The sequence below is a fragment of the Lepus europaeus genome, chromosome 12 (genome assembly GCF_033115175.1).
Source record: "Lepus europaeus isolate LE1 chromosome 12, mLepTim1.pri, whole genome shotgun sequence".
NCBI lineage: Eukaryota > Metazoa > Chordata > Mammalia > Lagomorpha > Leporidae > Lepus > Lepus europaeus.
Window position 1 is genome coordinate 28,370,340 of NC_084838.1, and position 19,939 is coordinate 28,390,278.

Sequence of the window (19,939 nt, forward strand, 5' to 3'; positions counted from 1 at the left end):
CTCTCTCACTAACTCTGCCTGTTTAAAGAAGGAAGGAAGGAAGGAAGGAAGGCAGGCAGGCAGGGAGGGAAGGAGGGAGGGAGGGAAGGAGGAAGGAACATGGGGCGGCGTTTTGGCATAGCAGGTAAAGCTACCTCCTGCAGTGCTGACATCCCATATGGGCACCAGTTAGAGTCCCGGCTGCTCCATTTCCGATCCAGCTCTCTGCTATAGCCTGGGAAAGCAGTAGAAGATGGCCCAAGTACTTGCGACCCTGCACCTGCGTGGGAGATCCAGAAGAAGCTCCTGGCTCCTGGCTTTGGATTGGCACAGTTCTGGCTGTTGTGGCCAATTGGGGAGTGAACCAGTAGATGGAAGACCCCTCTGTCTCTCTGTTTCTCTGTCTGCTTCTCTTTAATTCTGTCTTCCAAATAAATAAATAAATCTTTAAAAAATATTTTTTGCACAATAATCTGATAGCTGTGAGCTTCATTTCCATTTCTATTAATGGCACATGATATTGTTCACTGTGAATGACTGTTGCCTAATTTGAAATCCAAACTCTCCTTTCAACTCCCTCCTCCTTCCTTCTAATTAAATATATACAGGTTACTAAATATAACGCAAAGTAAAATATCCTAGCACATAATGTGAAAATGGCTCCTAGACAATAAGAGCAGCCGATTACTGCAGGCACTGGTGCTGGTTATCTTGACCTAATCAACAACAACATAAGGTTTGGATCATTCAGTTCATTGGTTTTGTATTCCCTCCACCTAGGCATTAATATTTTATGATTTTCTGAAGTGCTACAGAAATTTTTCCTATCTATTGAAAGGGAGAGCAAGAGAGAGAGAGAGACAGACAAGGAAGAAATATCTTCCAACTGCTGGTTCACTATTCAGATGCCCACAACAGATAGAGCTGGGTCAGGAACACCATCCAGTCCCCCCACATGAGAGGCAGGGGCCCAAGCATTTGAGCCACCATCTGCCTCCCAGGGCACATTAGCAGGATGCTGGATCACAGGCAGAGCAACCAGGACTCAAACTGATACTCTGATATCTGATGCAGGCATCACCAGTGGAGGTTTAATCTACCATGCCACAACACCTGCATGTTGCTTCAAATTTTCTTATCAATCTTAATTATTTGTGCTCAATTAATGTGTTTATGAAAAAGTGATGAATTTAGGCTCACTAGGGCACTAAATAACCAAATATAACTTTTTCTAACTGTAACATAAACCTTAAAAGGACTATAAAATATAACTTATTAATAGCTACCATATGCTGAGCATTCACCCTGAATCAGTCACTAAATTAGATGCATCACAAACATCATCCCAATTGGCAAAGCTGCTATTAACTCTGTTTAAAGGGATCAAGGCTCAAAGAAATTAAGTGACTTGCTGAAAACAAAATAACTGAATGAGGATCTGAATTCAGGATTATCTAGCTCCCGAATTCAAGAACTACTGCAATAGCTTAAGAATAGGGCCATTTTTATCTATCCCTATATTCTTACTAAGCAAATGGTGTATAAAAAGTGATCAATAAATGCAGATGAATGGAGTACATGAAATTATAATCATAGTTAATGTCCAACTTGTGATTTTTGACTTTATGATGGTGCAAAAATGATACGCCTTCAGTAGAAACTCCATTTTGAATTGTGATCTTTTCCTGGACTAGTAATATATTGTATGATACTGTTGAGATGCTGGGCAGCTCCCAGTAAGCCATACGATCATGAGGGCAAAAAATTGAAACCATACAGTAGACTGGGTTACTAAGTTAAGATGCTCAGTAGGTTAGATACAGTAAATGCATTTTCAATTTATGATGTGTTTATCAGGGCACAATCCCATACTAAGTCCAGGAGCATCTATTTATAAAAGTCAGAGTCCATGGGGCCTACAAAGCCACCATACTACAAGAGTTTATATTTCAGGGCTGGTAATGTGGTGCAGAGGGTTAAAGTCCTTGGGTCCCTGCATCCACATGGGAGATCCAGAAGAAGCTCTTGGCTCCTGGCTTTGGATCAGATTTTCTCTGGCTGTTGCTGCTATTTGGAAAGTGAACCAGTGGATGGAAGACACCTCTCTCTCTCTCTTTCTTTTCTTTTCTTTTTTTCTTTTTTTTTTTTTTTTGGACAGGCAGAGTGGATAGTGAGAGAGAGAGACAGAGAGAAAGGTCTTCCTTTTTGCCGTTGGTTCACCCTCCAATGGCCGCTGTGGCCGGCTCATCGCGCTGATCCGAAGCCAGGAGCCAGGTGCTTCTCCTGGTCTCCCATGGGGTGCAGGGCCCAAGCACTTGGGTCATCCTCCACTGCCTTCCCAGGCCATAGCAGAGAGCTGGCCTGGAAGAGGGGCAACTGGGATAGAATACGGCGCCCTAACCAGGACTAGAACCCGGTGTGCCAGCGCCGCAAGGCGGAGGATTAGCCTGTTAAGCCACAGCGCCGGCCTTCTCTCTCTGTCTTTCGAACAAATAAAATAAATCTTAAAAAAAAAAAAAAGTTTGTATTTCAAAGATCCAGAGGACTGCTCTGGAATCTGAAGAGCTGACTGTACTCATCTATGGAATTTTAGCAGACCCAACAGATATAATGTACTCATCCCTTATCTTCAATGCTACTAGCTAACTGGATTATTCAGACCTCATTTAAGGGATCATAGAAAATCTAAACTTGTCTAACCAGTTAAAGCCAAAGGAATTCTGCAATAAAGCCCCAAAAACAGACAGAAGGAGGCCACTTTAACTCCAGGATAGCAAACAACTTCTTCCCCACCAATCAAAGACATTAGAGTACTCTTTCTTGAAGAGCCTGAAAAGCTCTGTAGTCCTTCCAGCAGGCATTTACTATTACTAGACATAGGTTGGGATGAAAGATAAAAATCAGTTTTCCATCCTTTGTTTAAATCACCATGAAGTTCAAGGATGCCCTAGAATCATGATTCTTACGTTGACACCGAGCTATAATTTTGTATGCATTATTTTTCTTTACTGCTCAGCTAACAAGTCAAACCAATTTAATTGTACCAGAAAGTATTTTTGTGTAAATTTTCTTTGTTTATCTAAGAATACCTTACAAGATGCTGTTCACTGAACAAATGAGGAATGTAATTCAGATACAATCAATAAACAAAGTTACCTAAATTTTGGATTCTCTTCCTACATCAGGAGAAACTATACTGGAACACAGAGAATACATTTGTACTTCCCTCAAGTTTCAAGTCAAAACACTGTATACAGTAGTTTTCCCTTTCTAGGAAAAAAAAAAAAAGGTTTTTAATTGAAAGTTAGAGTTAATTGAGAGAGAGGGAGAGACAGAGATCTTCCATTCACTACTTCACTCCCAAGATGGCTGAAGCCAGGAGCCAGGAGCTTCATCTGGGTCTCCCATGTGGGTGGCAGGGGCCCAAACACTTGGGTCATATTCTGTTGCCTTTCCCAGACCATTAGCTGAGACCTGAATCAGAAATGGAGCACCAGGACATGAACTGGAGCTCATATGGGATACTGGCATCACAGGCGATGGCTTTACCAGCTACACCACAACACTGGCCCCAGTAGTTTAAACATGGGGGATGTATTCGAAGACCAGTGGCTGCCTGAAACTGCAGATAATACTGAGCCCTATGTATATTACCCTTTTTCCTATGCATAAAGTTTGATAAACTTTAATTTATAAATTAGGCATAGTAAGAAATTAATAAAATAATAGAACAATTAAAACAATATACAGGGGCCGGTGCAATGGCACAGTAGGTTAATCCTCTGCCAGCAGCACCAGCATCCTGTATGGGCATCGGTTCTAGTCCTGGCTACTCCTCTTCAATCCAGCTCTCTGCTGTGGCCTGGGAAAGCAGTAGAGGATGGTTCAAACCCTTGGGCCTCTTTACCTGTGTGGGAGACCCAGAAGAAGCTCCTGGGTCCTGGCTTTGGATCGGCGCAGCTCCGGCCATTGCAGCCATTTGTGGAGTGACCAATGGACAGAAGTCCTTTCTCTCTGTCTCTCCCTCTCACTGTCTGTAACTCTACCTCTCAAATAAATAAATAAAATATTTTTTAAAAAAATACACAAATGTACGGCTGGTGCCGCGGCTCAATAGGCTAATCCTCCGCCTTGCGGCGCCGGCACACCGGGTTCTAGTCCCGGTCGGGGCACCGATCCTGTCCCGGTTGCCCCTCTTCCAGGCCAGCTCTCTGCTGTGGCCAGGGAGTGCAGTGGAGGATGGCCCAATTCCTTGGGCCCTGCACCCCATGGGAGACCAGGAGAAGCACCTGGCTCCTGCCATCGGATCAGTGCGGTGCGCCGGCCGCAGCGCACCTACTGCGGCGGCCATTGGAGGGTGAACCAACGGCAAAAGGAAGACCTTTCTGTCTGTCTCTCTCTCACTGTCCACTCTGCCTATCAAAAATTAAAAAAAAAAAAAAAAAAAAAAAAAGAAATCGGGTGGTTTGGGTAGGTAAATTTTCTAACATCTCTGTCACGAGCTTCAGACCAGTCTTCTGTAAAATGAGGTCTGATAACTCCCACAGCAATGTGCATAACAAACGTCTCCCAATCCTAAGTCACTTCTTTATGCAGTCAGGTGAAGCAGCTATGCTCTGGCCTGCTCCATAGCTCACCCAGGGCCAGGGCTCGAGGGGCTGTATCCACACAGGGCACGTTATTTTCTCCTGGTAGGTCAAGAGAGCACAAAGGGCAAGTCAAACCACAATTACCTACCCACTTGAAGCTTCTGAGCGGGTACGCTAACATTCCACTAACCAAAGCAAGTCCATGGTCATGCCCAACAATAACAGGGCACAGAAGTATACTTCTCATTAGTGGAGGAGAGTAGAGACTAAATATATCTAGAGAATAATTCATCTATGAAGTGGAGGTTAAACAATAGAAACAAAAAAATCCCATATATTTTCCCCCTGGGTTGTTTTTAGGGTTAAATTCTGTATGCACAGCATGTAATAGGAGGGGGGCTTCAAAACGTTCATGGAAAATGAATATTATGAAAAACTATACATGGATTTCAAAATTTTTTCCCAACAAAAGAAACACCTTTTAATTCTATCTTTCAATAAACTTGCTGAAGTACCTTCCAGCAATTCTTAATAATCTTAATTATTATAATAAAAGCCCCAAGTGGAAAATTTGCCAACTAGTCACAATACACCATGTTCTCAACTTTGGAATTCTTTATCTGGACTACAAAAGTATATTCTGTGTGCTCTTTAGAAGCTACAACTATTAGTTCCTAAACCATTGTTTCTACTTATTTATTTGTGCAGACACAGATAGTGGTACACTTCTCTGGTAGGTTAGGTATTAAATTCAAATATACACAATAGTAAAATACTAATTTTGTCAAAGTAATTTATCATAGAGTTTACTTAAACAAGAGATAACCTGTTTAGAGTAACACCACAGCTACATCAGAAAATCTCAATTGGTTAAACATCACTGAAATGTGACACTTTTGACTTTAGTGTGTTTTTTACAAAAACATGTAACTGCTATTCTAAATTGCTTTAATAATCTACATAGAACATTAAGAAATATTTCTAAAGAGTTAAAAACCCATGATTAATTTTAGGTAATACAAAGAAGTGAGTTAAAAAGTATCCATCTAAAATGAAGTCTAATGGTAAGAGGGGTTGGAATTACCTTTGCTGATAAATAGTGCTTGTAGTAGTACAGCTGAAACAGCAGAAACGCAGAACTTGCCACTGTTAAAAGGGCCAAAATCACGTTCTTATTGATTCTATTCATCAGTGTGCATTGCTCACTTCGTTGTCTTTTGAAAATATCCAGTCTTTTTCATCTTTGTGGATAGGAAGATAATCCTGTTTCTGTGAACAAAGTTATTTCTCAAGAGACAAAACCCATTTTAAGTGTGTCACCTTTAGGAATCAGCAACAGAACAAAGCAAAAGTTACCTAAAGTGCCACAGACCATTCTTTGATCTCATAAATTCCTAACTGAAGAAAATAACCAAATAGGAGACCAAAGATGAAAGAATAAAAATGATTATCATGACAGTCTTTTTTTTTTTTTTTTTTGACAGGCAGAGTTAGACAGTGAGAGAGAGAGAGAGAGAGAAAAGTCTTCCTTCCGTTGGTTCACACCCCAAATGGCCGCTACGGTCGGCGCGCTGCGCCGATCTGAAGTCAGGAGCCAGGCGCTTCTCCTGGTCTCCCATGCGGGTGCAGGGCCCAAGCACTTGGGCCATCCTCCACTGCCTTCCCGGGCCACAGCAGAGAGCTGGACTGGAAGAGGAGCAACCCGGATAGAACCCGGCGCCCCAACCTGCGGTACCAGCGCCACAGGCGGAGGATTAGCCTAGTGAGCCACGGCACCAGCCTATCATGACAGTCTTTACAATTACAAATAACAGAAAACATGAATCAGATATTTATAAAAATTGAACAAGTAGGCCTGGGGAGGGACGACTTCTCCAGTTTCTGATTCAATAAATCTAGTATGGGACTGCTGAATCCGTACTTCTGACAAGTTTCCAGGTGATGCTGCTGCTGCCCATCACACTAGAGCCACTTCCAGAAACCGAGAAACATGGGTGGGAAATGTGGTCTGAAGCAGGTATCTGGTGCGGAGGCTACGATGCCCCCTGGGAGCTGTATCCTGTATCAGAATGCCAGGTTCAAGTCTGGTCTCCATTTCCCACTCCAAATACCTAATAATGCGCACCCTGGAAAGCAGCAATGATGGTTCTAGCAGCTGGTTCCCTGCCACTTACATGGGCAATTTGGATTGAGTTCTGGGGTCCAGGTTTCAGCTTGGATCTGCCCTGGCCATTATGGGCATCTGAGGGGTGAATCAGTAGATGGAAGATTCTCTCTGCTTTTCTGTAAGAAATGAATAAATAAATAAAATTTTGAAATAAAAATGAACCATAGTTTAAATGATTTGGAGATTTTGTGTATGTGTAAACTAGGATGTGGTCAATTTTTATAAATATTCCATGTATAATTTCAGTTTTTTGGCATGATAAACACTTTTTGTTCTTTCATCTGAGTTCCAATCTCTATAATTACTTCTTTAACATAAGAAGCTTAATATAGTTCTAGTTCTTACATCCTCTCTACTGCATGATTTTTGTTAATTATACTTAGCTCTTCAAGTATTTTTTAATGATTTCAAATATAATAACTTTTCTATTACTTGATATCTAAGTTTAATGTCTTTTATTTTCCAGCCATAAACTAATTAGAACATTTAAACCTCCTTCTGCCTATCTCTTCTTTTAGTATTAACTTTTTTTTTAAGATTTATTTATTTATTTGAAAGAGTTACAGAGAGAGAGGGAGAGAGAGTATGTGAGAGAGAGAGAGAGAGGACTTCCATCCACTGGTTCACTCCCCAACTGGTCACAACAGCTGGAACTGCGCTGCTCCGAAGCCGGGAGCCAGAAGTTTCTTCTGGGTCTCCCATGTGGGTGCAGGGGCCCAAGTTGGGCCATCTTCTACTGTTTTCCCAGGCCACAGCAGAGAGCTGGATCAGAAGTGGGGCAGCTGGCACTTGAACCGGCGCCCACATGGGATGCTGGCACTGCAGGCAGCGGCTTTACCTGCTACGCCATAGCAGCGGCCCATAGTATTAACTTTTATTAGTTATTTCTACTTTGTTATGGTTCTATTCTATTCTGTGACTATGAGTCTCAGTTATTTTGATCTTACTCCTGTAACGTTCCTTGCCAGTTCTTTTGCTATATCATCGCTGTTCATCTACTGGATAACTGGTACTCCATCATCTTGCCATTTATCAGAAAGAACTTAAAATGTACCACCTACCTTGAGTTCTGGCACTGTTCAAAAATAGTTGCAAGTTGACAGTTTAAGGTCATACTTTGTTTCCCATGATGACTTACAGGCTTTATGCCATTGTCCTGTAATGACAAATAATATGCCTGAAAACATGATTCCCCAACTCTAACATCCTGTATGTAATTTGATTTTTTTAATGGAATAAGCAAAGGATACATACTTTCCTTACCTTAAAAATTCAATTTTTGTTCAACCAGGTTATGTAATGATGATGGGGACTATACCCTTGTATCAGTTTCTCCTCGATCTTTGTGTATCCTTTTCATCTGTAGAATAAAGATTTTTCTTTGTGGAAAGTTATCTTTTTTGAAAGTTTTTTTAAGTTATATATTTGAATATCTTTTTCTTAGAACACTAAATTCTTTGTTTCCAGAAATATAATTGTCTATCACCTTTCATGCCCAATTCACTCTGCTCAACTTTCAAAAACCTGTCATCATGTCCTTTACTGAGTTTTCAACAAAGTTAATATTCCTTTTTGATTCCAACATGGCCTTTGTTTCTCTGATTTTGCCTTTCCTTTCTCTTGTAAGCTCTGTAGATTGTGATTCAGCATTTACTGTTTTACTACTTCTGCCTGCGCCAGTCACTTTTTTAATTTTGAGGAAATAGATGTTCATTGTAACTGTTAGGCCAATAGTTTTCTCATGGGTTCGTTCTCACTTGGTTTTCTCTCTTGCTTTTCTCCTTTTTTCTTGTAGATTTGTATGTAGATATTGAATTCATTTCCCTTTTATTACTATTTATCCTTCAATAATTTGAGCACACTCTGGATCTGTTATTTGCAGGAAGACTGTGGAAGGAGGAAGCAAGGCTGTGCTATACACTGGAAGGTAGGCCGTGTGGCATACAAGAAAGCTCTGACAGTGTTTTGCACAAACGTCTATGTGAGAAAGTCAGAGAATGAGAGTTTAAGCAAGAGAAAGCTCATGTTGCCAAATAGTCCAAGAAAGTTCCCACTGCCTTCCTATGCATCCTGATCCCACTGTAAAGAAATCCATCTCTCTTTGCTTTGCCAGCTCTACCCAAGATCTCTATCAAAATCTTCCTTTAACCTCTTCCTGCGTACAGCTGACAATCATTTCTTAAGTGTTTCTTTTAGGAGTTAAAAGTCTTCCAATCTCAGCAAAGATGTAATTACATCTCTGTCTCTGATTTCCTTGTTGTTTCAGGAAATAGAAAAGGGCAGAAATTCTTCACTCTGACACTTTAAAATCAAAACCCTCAAATGTTTTTTAAAAAAAGATTTATTTATTAATTTTGATAGAGCTAGAGAGAGAGAGAGAGGGAGAGACAGATAGAGATCTTCCATCCACTGTTTAACTTGCCAGATAGCTGCAACTGCCAGGGCTGGGCCAGGGCAAAGCCAGGAGCCAAGAGCTTCATCCATGTTTGGCAAGGGGCCAAACATTTGAGTCATCCTCTGCTACTTTTCCCAGGGCATCAGCAGGGAGCTGGATCCGAAGTGGAACAGCTAGGACATGAACTGGCACCCACATGGGATGCTGGTATCACAGGAGTCAGCTTTACCCCCTATGCTGCAACACTGGGCCCCCAAAAGTGTTGAAGTTTTAAAGCAAATAAAATGAGATTTCAAAGCTAAAGTCTACATAACACAAATACTATAATAAATTATATAAAGTCAACAAACTACTTAAGAGAAATGATAATAATAATGTGAATAATCCACTTGATCTACAAAGCTTATTAAGCAAAGATAACTGAATAAATCATAATTATTTTCTATCTCCTAAAACCATGAAAACAAGCAACATACATCAACATTGATGACGGCATTAGTTTGTGTTTTTAGCTAAAACTCACTAAAACAAAATCATTATTCTGATATATGCAGCTCACAAGATAAGGAGAATACTCTTCATTTTCTAGCTTTCAGCTGAACTTATATTTGTATTAAATCATGCATTAATGTATTATATGCTGGTAGCTAGTGAAATCCAAAGTAGCACTCAGATAGATCATCATTGCTCAGCCTCTTTTAAGCTTAAATTAATAAATGAGAAAGAACAAAAAAAACCTAGCTGTTCCACTTCCACTTCGGATGGGATTGATCCATATGGGTGCTGGGTTCTAGTCCTGGTTGCTCCTCTTCCAGTCCGGCTCTCTGCTGTGGCGGCGGCGGGGGGGGGGGGGGGGGGGCAGTGGAGGATGGCCCAGGTGCTTGGGTCCCGGGACCCGCATGGGAGACCAGGAGGAAGCACCTGGCTCCTGGCTTCAGATCAGCACAGCGCGCCGGCCGTAGCGGCCATTTGGGGAGTGAACCAATGGAGGGAGGACCTTTCTCTCTGTCTCTCTCTCTCACGGTCTGTAACTCTGTCAAATAAATTAAAAATAAATAAATAAAAACCTACATGAGCCACCACAGACATAAAATCAAAATTAATATCTTGTTCTATCTTCAGAAACATCTCTAGGTTACAATTAATTCTTACATGAAATAAAAGACCAAACTATATCAAAAGCTTAACTACATTTTGATTATCAAGATGATATTGAATTAACTTTACTACATTATTTATTTTCTACAAATGTCAAGGCAATTCAAGAGCAAAGGGGGAATATCAGCCTGTTAAAATGCTCCTTTTTATTAGCACTATCTCTCTATTAGTAATACAGTAACCACTTAAAAATGAATAAGGTAGGGGGTAGGGCTGTGGTGTACCTGGTAAAGCCATGCCTGCAGCACCAGAATCCTATATGGGTGCCAAAAAATGAATAATGTAAGAGCCTGTACTGTGGCTTACCTGGTAAAGCCACCACCTGTGGCACTGGCATCCCATATGAGGACTGGTTCAAGTCCCAGTTGCTCGACTTCCAATCCAGCTCCCTGCTTAACGTGCCTGGGAAACCAGTGGAAGACATGTAGGAGACACAGAGGAAGCTCCTGGCTCCTGGTCTTGGAGTGGCCCAGTTTTGGTCATTGTGGCCATTTAGGGAATGAACCAGTAAATGTAAGATTTTTCTCTGCCTTTCCCTCTCTCTCTAACTCTGCATTTTTCAAATAAATAAATCTTTTTTTTAAAAAAATAATGAATACTGTGAAACTTTAAAGAGATGCCAGGGGTTGAGCAATGTGGTACAACAGGTTAAACTGCTGCCCATATGAGCCCTAGTTGCTCTACTTCTGATCCAGCTCCCTGCCAACATGCCTGGGAAAGTAGTGAAAGATGGCCCAAGTGCTTAGGCCCCTTCCGCCACATGGGAGATCCAGACGGAATACCTGACTCCTAGCTTCAGCCTGGTCTGGCTCTAGGTTTTGCAACCATTTGGGGAGTTACCAGTGGATGGAAGATACTGCTCCACTCTGCCCCACCCAACACTCTGCTTTTCAAAGAAAGTAAGAAATATTAAAAAAAAAAAAAAAAAAAACAAAGATCACTGTAGGGCAGGCGTTTAGCCTAGCAGTTAAGATGCCTATATCCCACATGAAAGTACCTGGGATGGATCCATGGCTGGGATGATGATGGCTGAAGTTACTGGGTCTCTGCTACTCACAGGGATTGAGTTCCTGGCTCCTGCCCAGCCTAGCCCTGGCTGTTGTGGACATTTAATGAATCAATCAGCATATGCAAATATGCCTGTTTGCTCACTCGCATGCTCTCTCTCTCTCTCTCCCTCCCCCTGAAGTTAGAAAATCTGTGATAGACTTTATCAGAGCGAATACAGAGGCAATAACAATGCAGTATAATTGCTATGAAGGGATAAGTACAGTCCACCATGGAAGCATAAAGAAAGGCAACTAATCCTAAAGCTTTTTCCTACTTTTTACTTTGAATTAAATATTTTAGTAGGGGGGCAGTGCTGTGGTGTAGCAGCTAACACTGCCGTCTGCAGCACTGGCATCCCATACAGGTGCCAGTTCAAGTTCTGGCTGTGCCACTTCTGATCCAGCTCCCTGCTAATGTGACTGGGAAAGCAGCAGCAGATGACCAAAGTGCTTGGGCCCCTGCACCCACATGGCAGACCAGGAATAAGCTCCTGGATCCTGGTTTTGCATCAGCCCAGTTCTGGCCCTTGCGGCTTTGGGGAGTAGATGGAAGACCTCTCTCTCTGTTTCTCCCTCTGCATGTAACTCTACCTCTCAAATAAATAAGTCTTAAAAAAAAAAGTTATTAGTGTACATCAATCATCTGCCCCACCAGCCTAAAACTGGCTGAATTCACATTAAATATTATTCAACAGGCTAAGTAGGCTAAAATACTATCAATCCTTAGTCTTTGGGCTTGGGGCACCTCGGGCCCAAGACTGGTCTCCTCCAGCCAAGAGTGGTCACATTCCTTTAGAAGTATCTTTACATCTTTTATTATTGATCTTACCACACCAAGACATGAAAACGGTTGGAAACAGTGACTGAAGTCCCTGAGGTCCTCCTCCAGCCACCACCCTAAAACGCACGCAGAGCTGCCGAAACCCAGCTGCTCCTTTCTCCGTACTTCCCACACTCTCTCCCCCACGGACCCGCTAGCAGATTCCGACACGGCTCTCACGAGCCCGCTCAATGTCACTACCCCAGCCCCGTTCCTACAGGCGTCTCCACTGCCCTCCAAAACGGAACCTGTCCCAGGATGAGGCTTGTTACCTGGTGACACCCCCGGGGGCGTGGGGAAGATGGCCCACTGATCTCTAGCACGCGATGCTGGTGGGCACACAGGAGTATCCAGCCCAGGGCGTTCAGCCTGTGGCCGGCCTCGGCGAAGGCGCGTGGCCAGAATTCCCGGAGCCGCCTGGCACCTGAGCCACCAGCGATCTCTGCCTGAAGGTACTCAGCCATGCCCAGGGACCGAGCAGAGCCTCCCCTGCCTTACCTTTCTCAACAGCAGCGGCCGCAATGCCGCTTTACGGCACTCACAGCAACCGCCGCAAACGGGGCCGCCAAGTGCGGAGGCGCGCTACGGGCCGACGGGTGTCGCGAACGTGCACGCCGGGCGAGAGTCTGCGTCGGCTTGCCTGGGTCTCCCGGCGCTTGCTCCCTGCGGGCTGTGGGCGCTGGCGCTTGCCTCGTGTTTGGAATGTAGCCCCTGGGCCGCAGCCCCTCGTCTCTGCGTGTAACGACTACCGCCGCGCACCGAGGCAGCGTGAGACTGTAGGGAAACCCGAGTGCTCGTGAGCTTAGGGGGCACCGACCGAATTGTGCCCTCAGATATGGGAGTTCACGAGATAAGATACAGGATGCCAATTACGTGTGCACTTCAGATAAACTCCGAATAATTTTCAGTGCACGTGGTAGGCACAGGCGGGTTCAGGATAATCTCTGGTGCGGGTACCATTCGTTGAGCTGCAGGAGAGGGTGGGCAGCAGCCCCTTGGCTGAGGGGCCTGTGTGCGTTCTGGCGGGCTGTTCTCTGCCAGCTTAGGGTCAGAACGCCCGTGGAATTCCTATAACCGTGTAAACCACGGAATTAGGTAGGAATTAAACTTAATGGGAATTTTTTAAACTATAGAGCACTAAATAAATAGCTCTAACTTCTTTCTACAAAAAGTACTGTCGGTCCACAGTAGAAAGTGAAGATACTCCCCCAGGGACTTTTGTTTTCTAAGCCTCGTTTTAGAAAAAAAGCTTTTATCAATACACAAAGTAAAGGAGGAAGATTCTCCCTTACTTCCTAAAACCTATCACTCTTGACATCGTTTGCTTTTCCCTCCCAGAAATTCTCTGTGTACATACAAGTTAATTTCATTGCAGCTTTAGTGTGAACCGTCATTACATGCTAGTGATGTACTAGGGTTAATAATGCTAAGGGTATTCATGGAGTTTTTTTAAAATTATGCATATTGCAGAACATATAAAAACAGTTGAAACAAAACGGCAAGATGTTAACTGGTAAATCTAGGTAATGAGCTTGAGGTGTTGGTTCTTAGAATGACATTCCGCCGGCGCCGCCATGGCTCACTAGGCTAATCCTCTGCCTGCAGCGCAGGCACACTGGGTTCTAGCCCTGGTCGGGGCACCGGATTCTATCCCAGTTGCCCCTCTTCCAGGTCAGCTCTCTGCTATGGCCCGGGAAGGCAGTGGAGGATGGCCCAAGTGCTTGGGCCCTGCACCCGCATGGGGGACCAGGAGAAGCACCTGGCTCCTGGCTTCGGATCAGCGCGGTGCGCGGGCCGCAGCGGCCATTGGAGGGTGACCCAACGGCAAAGGAAGACCTTTCTCTGTCTCTCTCTCTCACTATCCACTCTGCCTGTCAAAAAAAAAAAAAAAGAATAACATTCCAAGTACTTAAAAATGTTCCGCATAAATGTAAAAGAAGGCCGTTAAAGCTGATTACACTGGCCAGTCTTCCAACTTGAGTTAAACACTTTTAAAATATGGATCAGTCAATTTCTAGTTTCTTTTTTTTGTAAAGTGGACCAGGAACTTAACAATAAGTGAGGAAATCTGAATTCAGAGTCTTGGAATTTTGAATGTGTGTGGTGGAATGGCAATTTTCTTCTGTCATTTGCAAGTATGTTGAACACAAATATCTGGTTAGATTAGCTCATCTTCCTGATAAGTAATTTTTCATACTCACTTCACTGGTTTATATAATAAATTATACATAATTATACATAATAAATTATGTAACAATGACTGCCACTGACATGCACAAGTTTAAACAACCAACTTGAAGTAAGCATACTACTCGAATGGCAATGGTACTGCTCATTCATACCAGAGGGTTCACTGTGAGCCTTCAGGGCACTGTCAGCATGACTATGCTTTAATCTGTTGAAATTCCTACAGTTGGAGTACAAAACCACTCAGGTGTCAGGATGCTTGGTACAGCAGTTAAGATGCTGCTTGGGACACCTGCATCCTCTTTGTTGTTGTTTTGAGTATCTTGGTTCAAGTCCTGGCTTTGTTCCCAATTCCAGCTTCCTGCTAATGCACATCTCTGGGAGCAGCAGGTGATGGCTCAAAGTACTTGAAGTCCTACCACCCTTGTAGGAGTCCCAGACTGAGTCCTGGACTCCTGGCTTCGGCTTAATCCACTCCTGGCTGCTGCATCCATTTGGGGAGTGAATCAGCGAATGTCTTCGTCTCTTGACCTTTCAAATAAATAAACTTATTTTGAAACAGTTTTCTAAAGTCACTCAGTTGTGCACATAGGCACCAATTCTGGCCCACTCCTAATATTTGTGGGGTCTGGGGCAAGAATACAAATGGAAGGCAACCTTGACATGTTTTCAATGTCTAAAAACTGCTAAGAGCTAACCATCAAATAAGATGTTGTATCTTCTACCTCAACAAATATCTCAAGCAACAGAAATCTAGTTAAGTATGTAATCCTCCTATGAACCAGGTTGCCTTGTCCTTCCTCCAGCCCCTGGATCTCTTTTTACTTCTAGCTTCATCATTCACCCATAGGAGAAAACCCAGTCTGCACATGCAAGCTTCACCCACACTCCCCACAAGCTGCCATCCATATAGGTATATACACCTTTAGTACAGTGTTCTTTCAAGGTGGACTTGGGGAAGAGGCCTGCACGTGTCCTGGAAGCAAGCTTCAGGGGACGGCAGGGAATTCCGGGGTCCTGGTTATCTAAACAGTCTACAAGTGAGTTGAGGAATGTGGCCTCCAAGCAGGCATTATCTCTTGACTCCTTCAATTTCTCATTCCTGAATTGGCACAGCAAGTGTCTGGGGTCTAGATCTAAGTGTATGTAGACATCCTATGGTATTAATACTCTGCATATTGTTGGGTGACATTCCCTGCTTCATAATATCATGAATACCCTTCCATTAATACCATATCCTTAATAGCTGTGTAAAGATATATGGAAATACCACAATCTGATCATCTGCCATTGAAGTAACTGCAAAGGAGGCATAAACACTATTAGCACCACGCATATAAATGTAAAATGACATTTAATAAGGAAAATCTTGGACAGGAAAGCAGAATGCTCATGATTTCATCCAGGCACAAAACTGGTATACCAAGCAAAAGGCTCTCATTGAGGAAGGTAACTCCCATAATGGTTTAAAGATTTCTAACATTTATGGAGTAGTACATGTGTACATAATGTATCCAGGCCAATACACAGCAACAGTAGCTTACTGATACAGTAAGTTAGAAAAGGGGAGTATTGGGAATTCTGGTAGCTCATTCTTTTGTTAAAGAAACTTAGGTTTGTTGCAGCAGTTTTTGCCTGGTTACCAAAAAAAAAAAAAAAAAAAAAAAAGAAATTTGCCTCTAGGATCATCCAGATTTGTCTTTAATTAACAATTATGTTGTTTGAATTTTGCCATTGTAGAGCTACAATGATAATGGTTTATTTTTTAGTATATATGTAACAGTAATACTTAGAATATTAACTATTCAAGGGTATGTGCATTTAAAATCTTGACACTGCTAAATTTCTCAAGAAATGTCGCACCCAAGTAAAGAGTGTTTTCTCAGTATCTTTGTCAGTACTCCTTTCCCCGTGACTCAAGACTAACCAGTACCCCTTCATTCTTTTCCTGGTAAAAGTGATCTTATTTACAGGAATCAGTCTCACAAAGTCAGATTAATTTTCTGTTTTCTACCCAACTGGTTTTAACTTAGAACATATATTGTAAAAAGGTTTAGTTTCTGGTTCTCTCAGTTACCATCTGTCAAAGTACAAGCCAAGATGTGATAAGCTCCGAAGACAGAAACCAAATTCCTAATTTACATTATAGTTTCTTACAGCAACTTTTTCCCCATCTCCACACAGATTAGTAGCTACTGGCAACAAACAGATCTTTTTGTTTAAGTTAAAATTCAAAATTGACTTGCACTAACCACGGGCTACTGTTAACTGGATAGCACAAATACAGAACTTCCCATCATTACATAAAATTCCACCCCACTGCTCTAAAGCATAAGCTTTTGAAGCAAAGAGAGCATGCTTTTTTTTTTTTAATTTTCATCTCCAGCAGAACATTACAGATGTTTAAATAAAAGTTGATAAAAGTAAGCATTGAAGCAAAATAAAGCAGAAAAAATTTTAATTTGTAGATGACATATTCCAGGTATTTTTGTAAAAACTTAACTGGGACATTCTACATAGAACATACAATCATTTCAACATACAAGTTACTCATTCTGAATAACCTATTTTAAAGTTACAAAACCATTTAAGAGGGTTTATCTTGTTTCCAAGGAAAATGAGGCAATGTGCTTATAAAAACACTATTTTGCAGCACTGAGTACAACATAAGTTGTTCATTAATGGTTTTCATCTATAACTTAAACGTTAAACCTGAGGACTTTGACTTAGAATTTTTATTATCACAACTGCATAGCAAAATCATGTCTAGATAATAGACATACCAAATCTGTAGATTAACATGTAAACCATTTTAAGACAAATACATTAGGAGAGATACTAAATGATATTCAGGTTAACTAGCAAGGTTTTCAAATGCTTCATTTTATTTTTTTAAAAATGACAATGCAACAAAGTTGTCAAAAGTGCACTGGGTACCTTGTTTTGTTCATCCAGTGACAATAAACCATTGAATCCCTTGGTTGTTTGGAGTCATTTAGGCCAATCAATTCTTAGCATGTGGCGCGGAGCACCCCTAAACAGTAAGTGCAAATTCCTGGGCAGAAATGTAGCTTAAGTCATCTATTTATTTATGCTACTATTCTACATTGACACACTAATGTGGTGAGAGAACTTTTAAAGCTCTAGAAAGTCTTGAAATAGTGACATGCTTTATGAGAAAATATAAAAATACAGACTACGTGTATATATTAAAGGGCATTTTAAAATTGGAGGTTTTATTTTTCAAAATCACATTTGAAATCACTGATGATAGCACTTAAAGAACATGCTCTATCAAAGTAAGTGACATCTAGAAGTACCCAAACACTTAAATCCATTATTAACTCAATGTAACACCTCACATTTACACAGTACTTTACTGTCGTTAAAGCAATTTTATGTGCTCCATTCCACGTTATTCCTTACAACAGCCCTGTGAGGTAGGCTGAGTAAGTTACAATTTTTTGAGAAATAAGGCAACAGAGGCCCAAAGATGATTAATGATTTATGTAGAGGTTGTAGATATATCATATGGTAGAGATAAGGTGAATAACAACTTCAAAGGATATGAAACCCAATTTTTTTTATATCCAGAGATTTTTGACTAGTAACTTTTATAAATTATTCCAAAACCTTAGTTATTATATATCTTATAGTATTCAGTAGCTATAAGGTTGATTTTAAAGAGTCTCCCTTGAAAGCTAAATTAGATTCAGTGCTTTGGTACCTCAGAGATATTTGAAATGTTAAAACAAATTACGCATTTTCCTTATGCTTTCCAAAAAACGTTCTAGTACTGATTAAAATGCTTTTACTAATCACTTACAATCTGACTTGTTTTAAATTAGTCTAAACTTAATCAGCTCCAGGCCAAAGCAAAATACATTCACCTGCCTTCTTCCCTACATACTGTGAGACCCTCTAGGTGTCCGTGCCCAAGGACCGACTCATACTGAATGAGTAACATTAGAAAAAAATCAGTTTAAACTAATATAGCTTCAATAATTATGAATCAAAGTCTGTATTTTATATTGACCCCGAAAAAAATGAATACTCTATTTTTGAAAAATTGGGTAGGCTGAAGAGAAAAGTACTATGGAAATTTCTGGTATTTATTTACAATCTGAAACAAATATTAAATGGCATGTCCAACACTATCTTTTCAATGAAAACAAGATACAGCAAATGCAATCCATTTAAACTCCAGCTAATTCAAAATGACTGAAGTATTTAGGTTATCCAAATATTCAAGTAACAAAGCTACCATACATAACAGGATCACAAATAATTTAAAAAATGTGAATACTGTACTTAACATAAAAGTAAAACTATATTGAACATGAGGTAATCTTGCTGTGATGATTAAGAAAACATTCATGATCTCACGTAATACTTCAGTGCCAGCATTTTGAACTGTACATTTTGGTTAAGAATAACTAATAACTCTAGGGTACTTGGATACTGAGAAAATTTATGCTGACCATACATTTCCCTAAAAGATAATATCCAGGGTAGAAAAAAAAATAAGAAACTTTTCCAGACTTACTTTATGTGGCGATACAAAAGTGAACCTTATTATGCAGTGAATTTGAAATTTGAAATTACTCTTCTAAACATCTGGCTAGCAAGACATTATTTTTAAGATACAAAATGTCCCCCCATTCAAAAGCAGCATCATAAATGATTTATGCATCATAAATCAAATTTCAATACTTTTTGCAAAGGCAAATATAAAGTAGTCAAATGTTGACTGCCATATCACACTCATATATTTGTTGTATGAATTAGCCAATGAATGAACACCAATCTAGGAAATATAACTTTTTAAAGAGAATTGTGATAATCTGAAAATATAATTTCTTAGCCTGGGATCATATTTTATGGCAAGAAGTCTATACTGTCTCCTTTTAAAAGTAATACTTTTTGAAGTAATCATTTTCCAAATACATCCTTTCCTAATTTGTTTCCAATGTTTCCAAAAGAAACAATTAAAAATACAGAAATAAATATAATTTTATGGAAAAACTATAGGGATAAAAGCCAACCATTCATATTAGCCTCATTAAAATATTTAATTAGATACTTGTTATTAATCATATGACCTAGGATAAGTCACAAATGGATTCAAATGACACATATTTTTCATACTTTAATGTTGCAAATGAGTAAGCAAAAGAAAGCCAGTATGTCTCTTTATATACCATGGGGGAAAATTACTAATTATGGAACAGAGTAAAAGTTTGCCAAGTCTAGTTATACAGTAGTCATTTCAGTTTGTCAAAATGGTGCAGATGTTATCAATTAAAACCATGTACAGAAAAGCAGGTGCCTAATCCTTTTAATTTGTTTAGTTATACCTGGAACATTCAAATTGCTGTATGTTAAATTTCTATAATTACTAATTATATATTTACAAGAAATTAGAGACATATGTAACATGGTTTGCTAAAAGAGTCAAAATGAATTGTAAAAACATTATTTTCTAAAGTGCTTAAGGCAGTTCCTTCATTTCTATATCCAGTTCAATAAAACTGGTTTGAAATTCAACTGCTAAATGACAAATGCAATACTAGATCAATGTTTTTATAAAACAAG

General features: G+C 40.5%; 1 protein-coding gene across 15 annotated transcripts in view; it reads right to left on the reverse strand.

Annotated features, from left to right (window-relative positions):
- FKTN (fukutin) overlaps positions 1-12,695 on the reverse strand; it is a 105,368-nt gene extending 92,673 nt beyond the window's left edge. For 6 of the 15 annotated variants that reach the window (XM_062207826.1, XM_062207821.1, XM_062207825.1 and 3 more), the window contains exons 1-4: positions 12,430-12,612; positions 7,999-8,095; positions 7,797-7,891; positions 5,653-5,837 (exon numbers count right to left, since the gene is read on the reverse strand). In XM_062207826.1, coding sequence (XP_062063810.1) covers positions 5,653-5,757 — 105 coding nt within the window. In that variant the 5' untranslated portion in view covers positions 5,758-5,837; positions 7,797-7,891; positions 7,999-8,095; positions 12,430-12,612. Of the gene's footprint in view, positions 1-5,652; positions 5,856-6,742; positions 6,852-7,796; positions 7,913-7,989; positions 8,096-9,867; positions 9,890-11,285; positions 11,375-12,429; positions 12,614-12,655 lie in introns of those variants that run through there. The other 9 variants (XM_062207817.1, XM_062207820.1, XM_062207812.1 and 6 more) reach the window with 9 other exon arrangements.
- Positions 12,696-19,939: the final 7,244 nt, after the last annotated feature.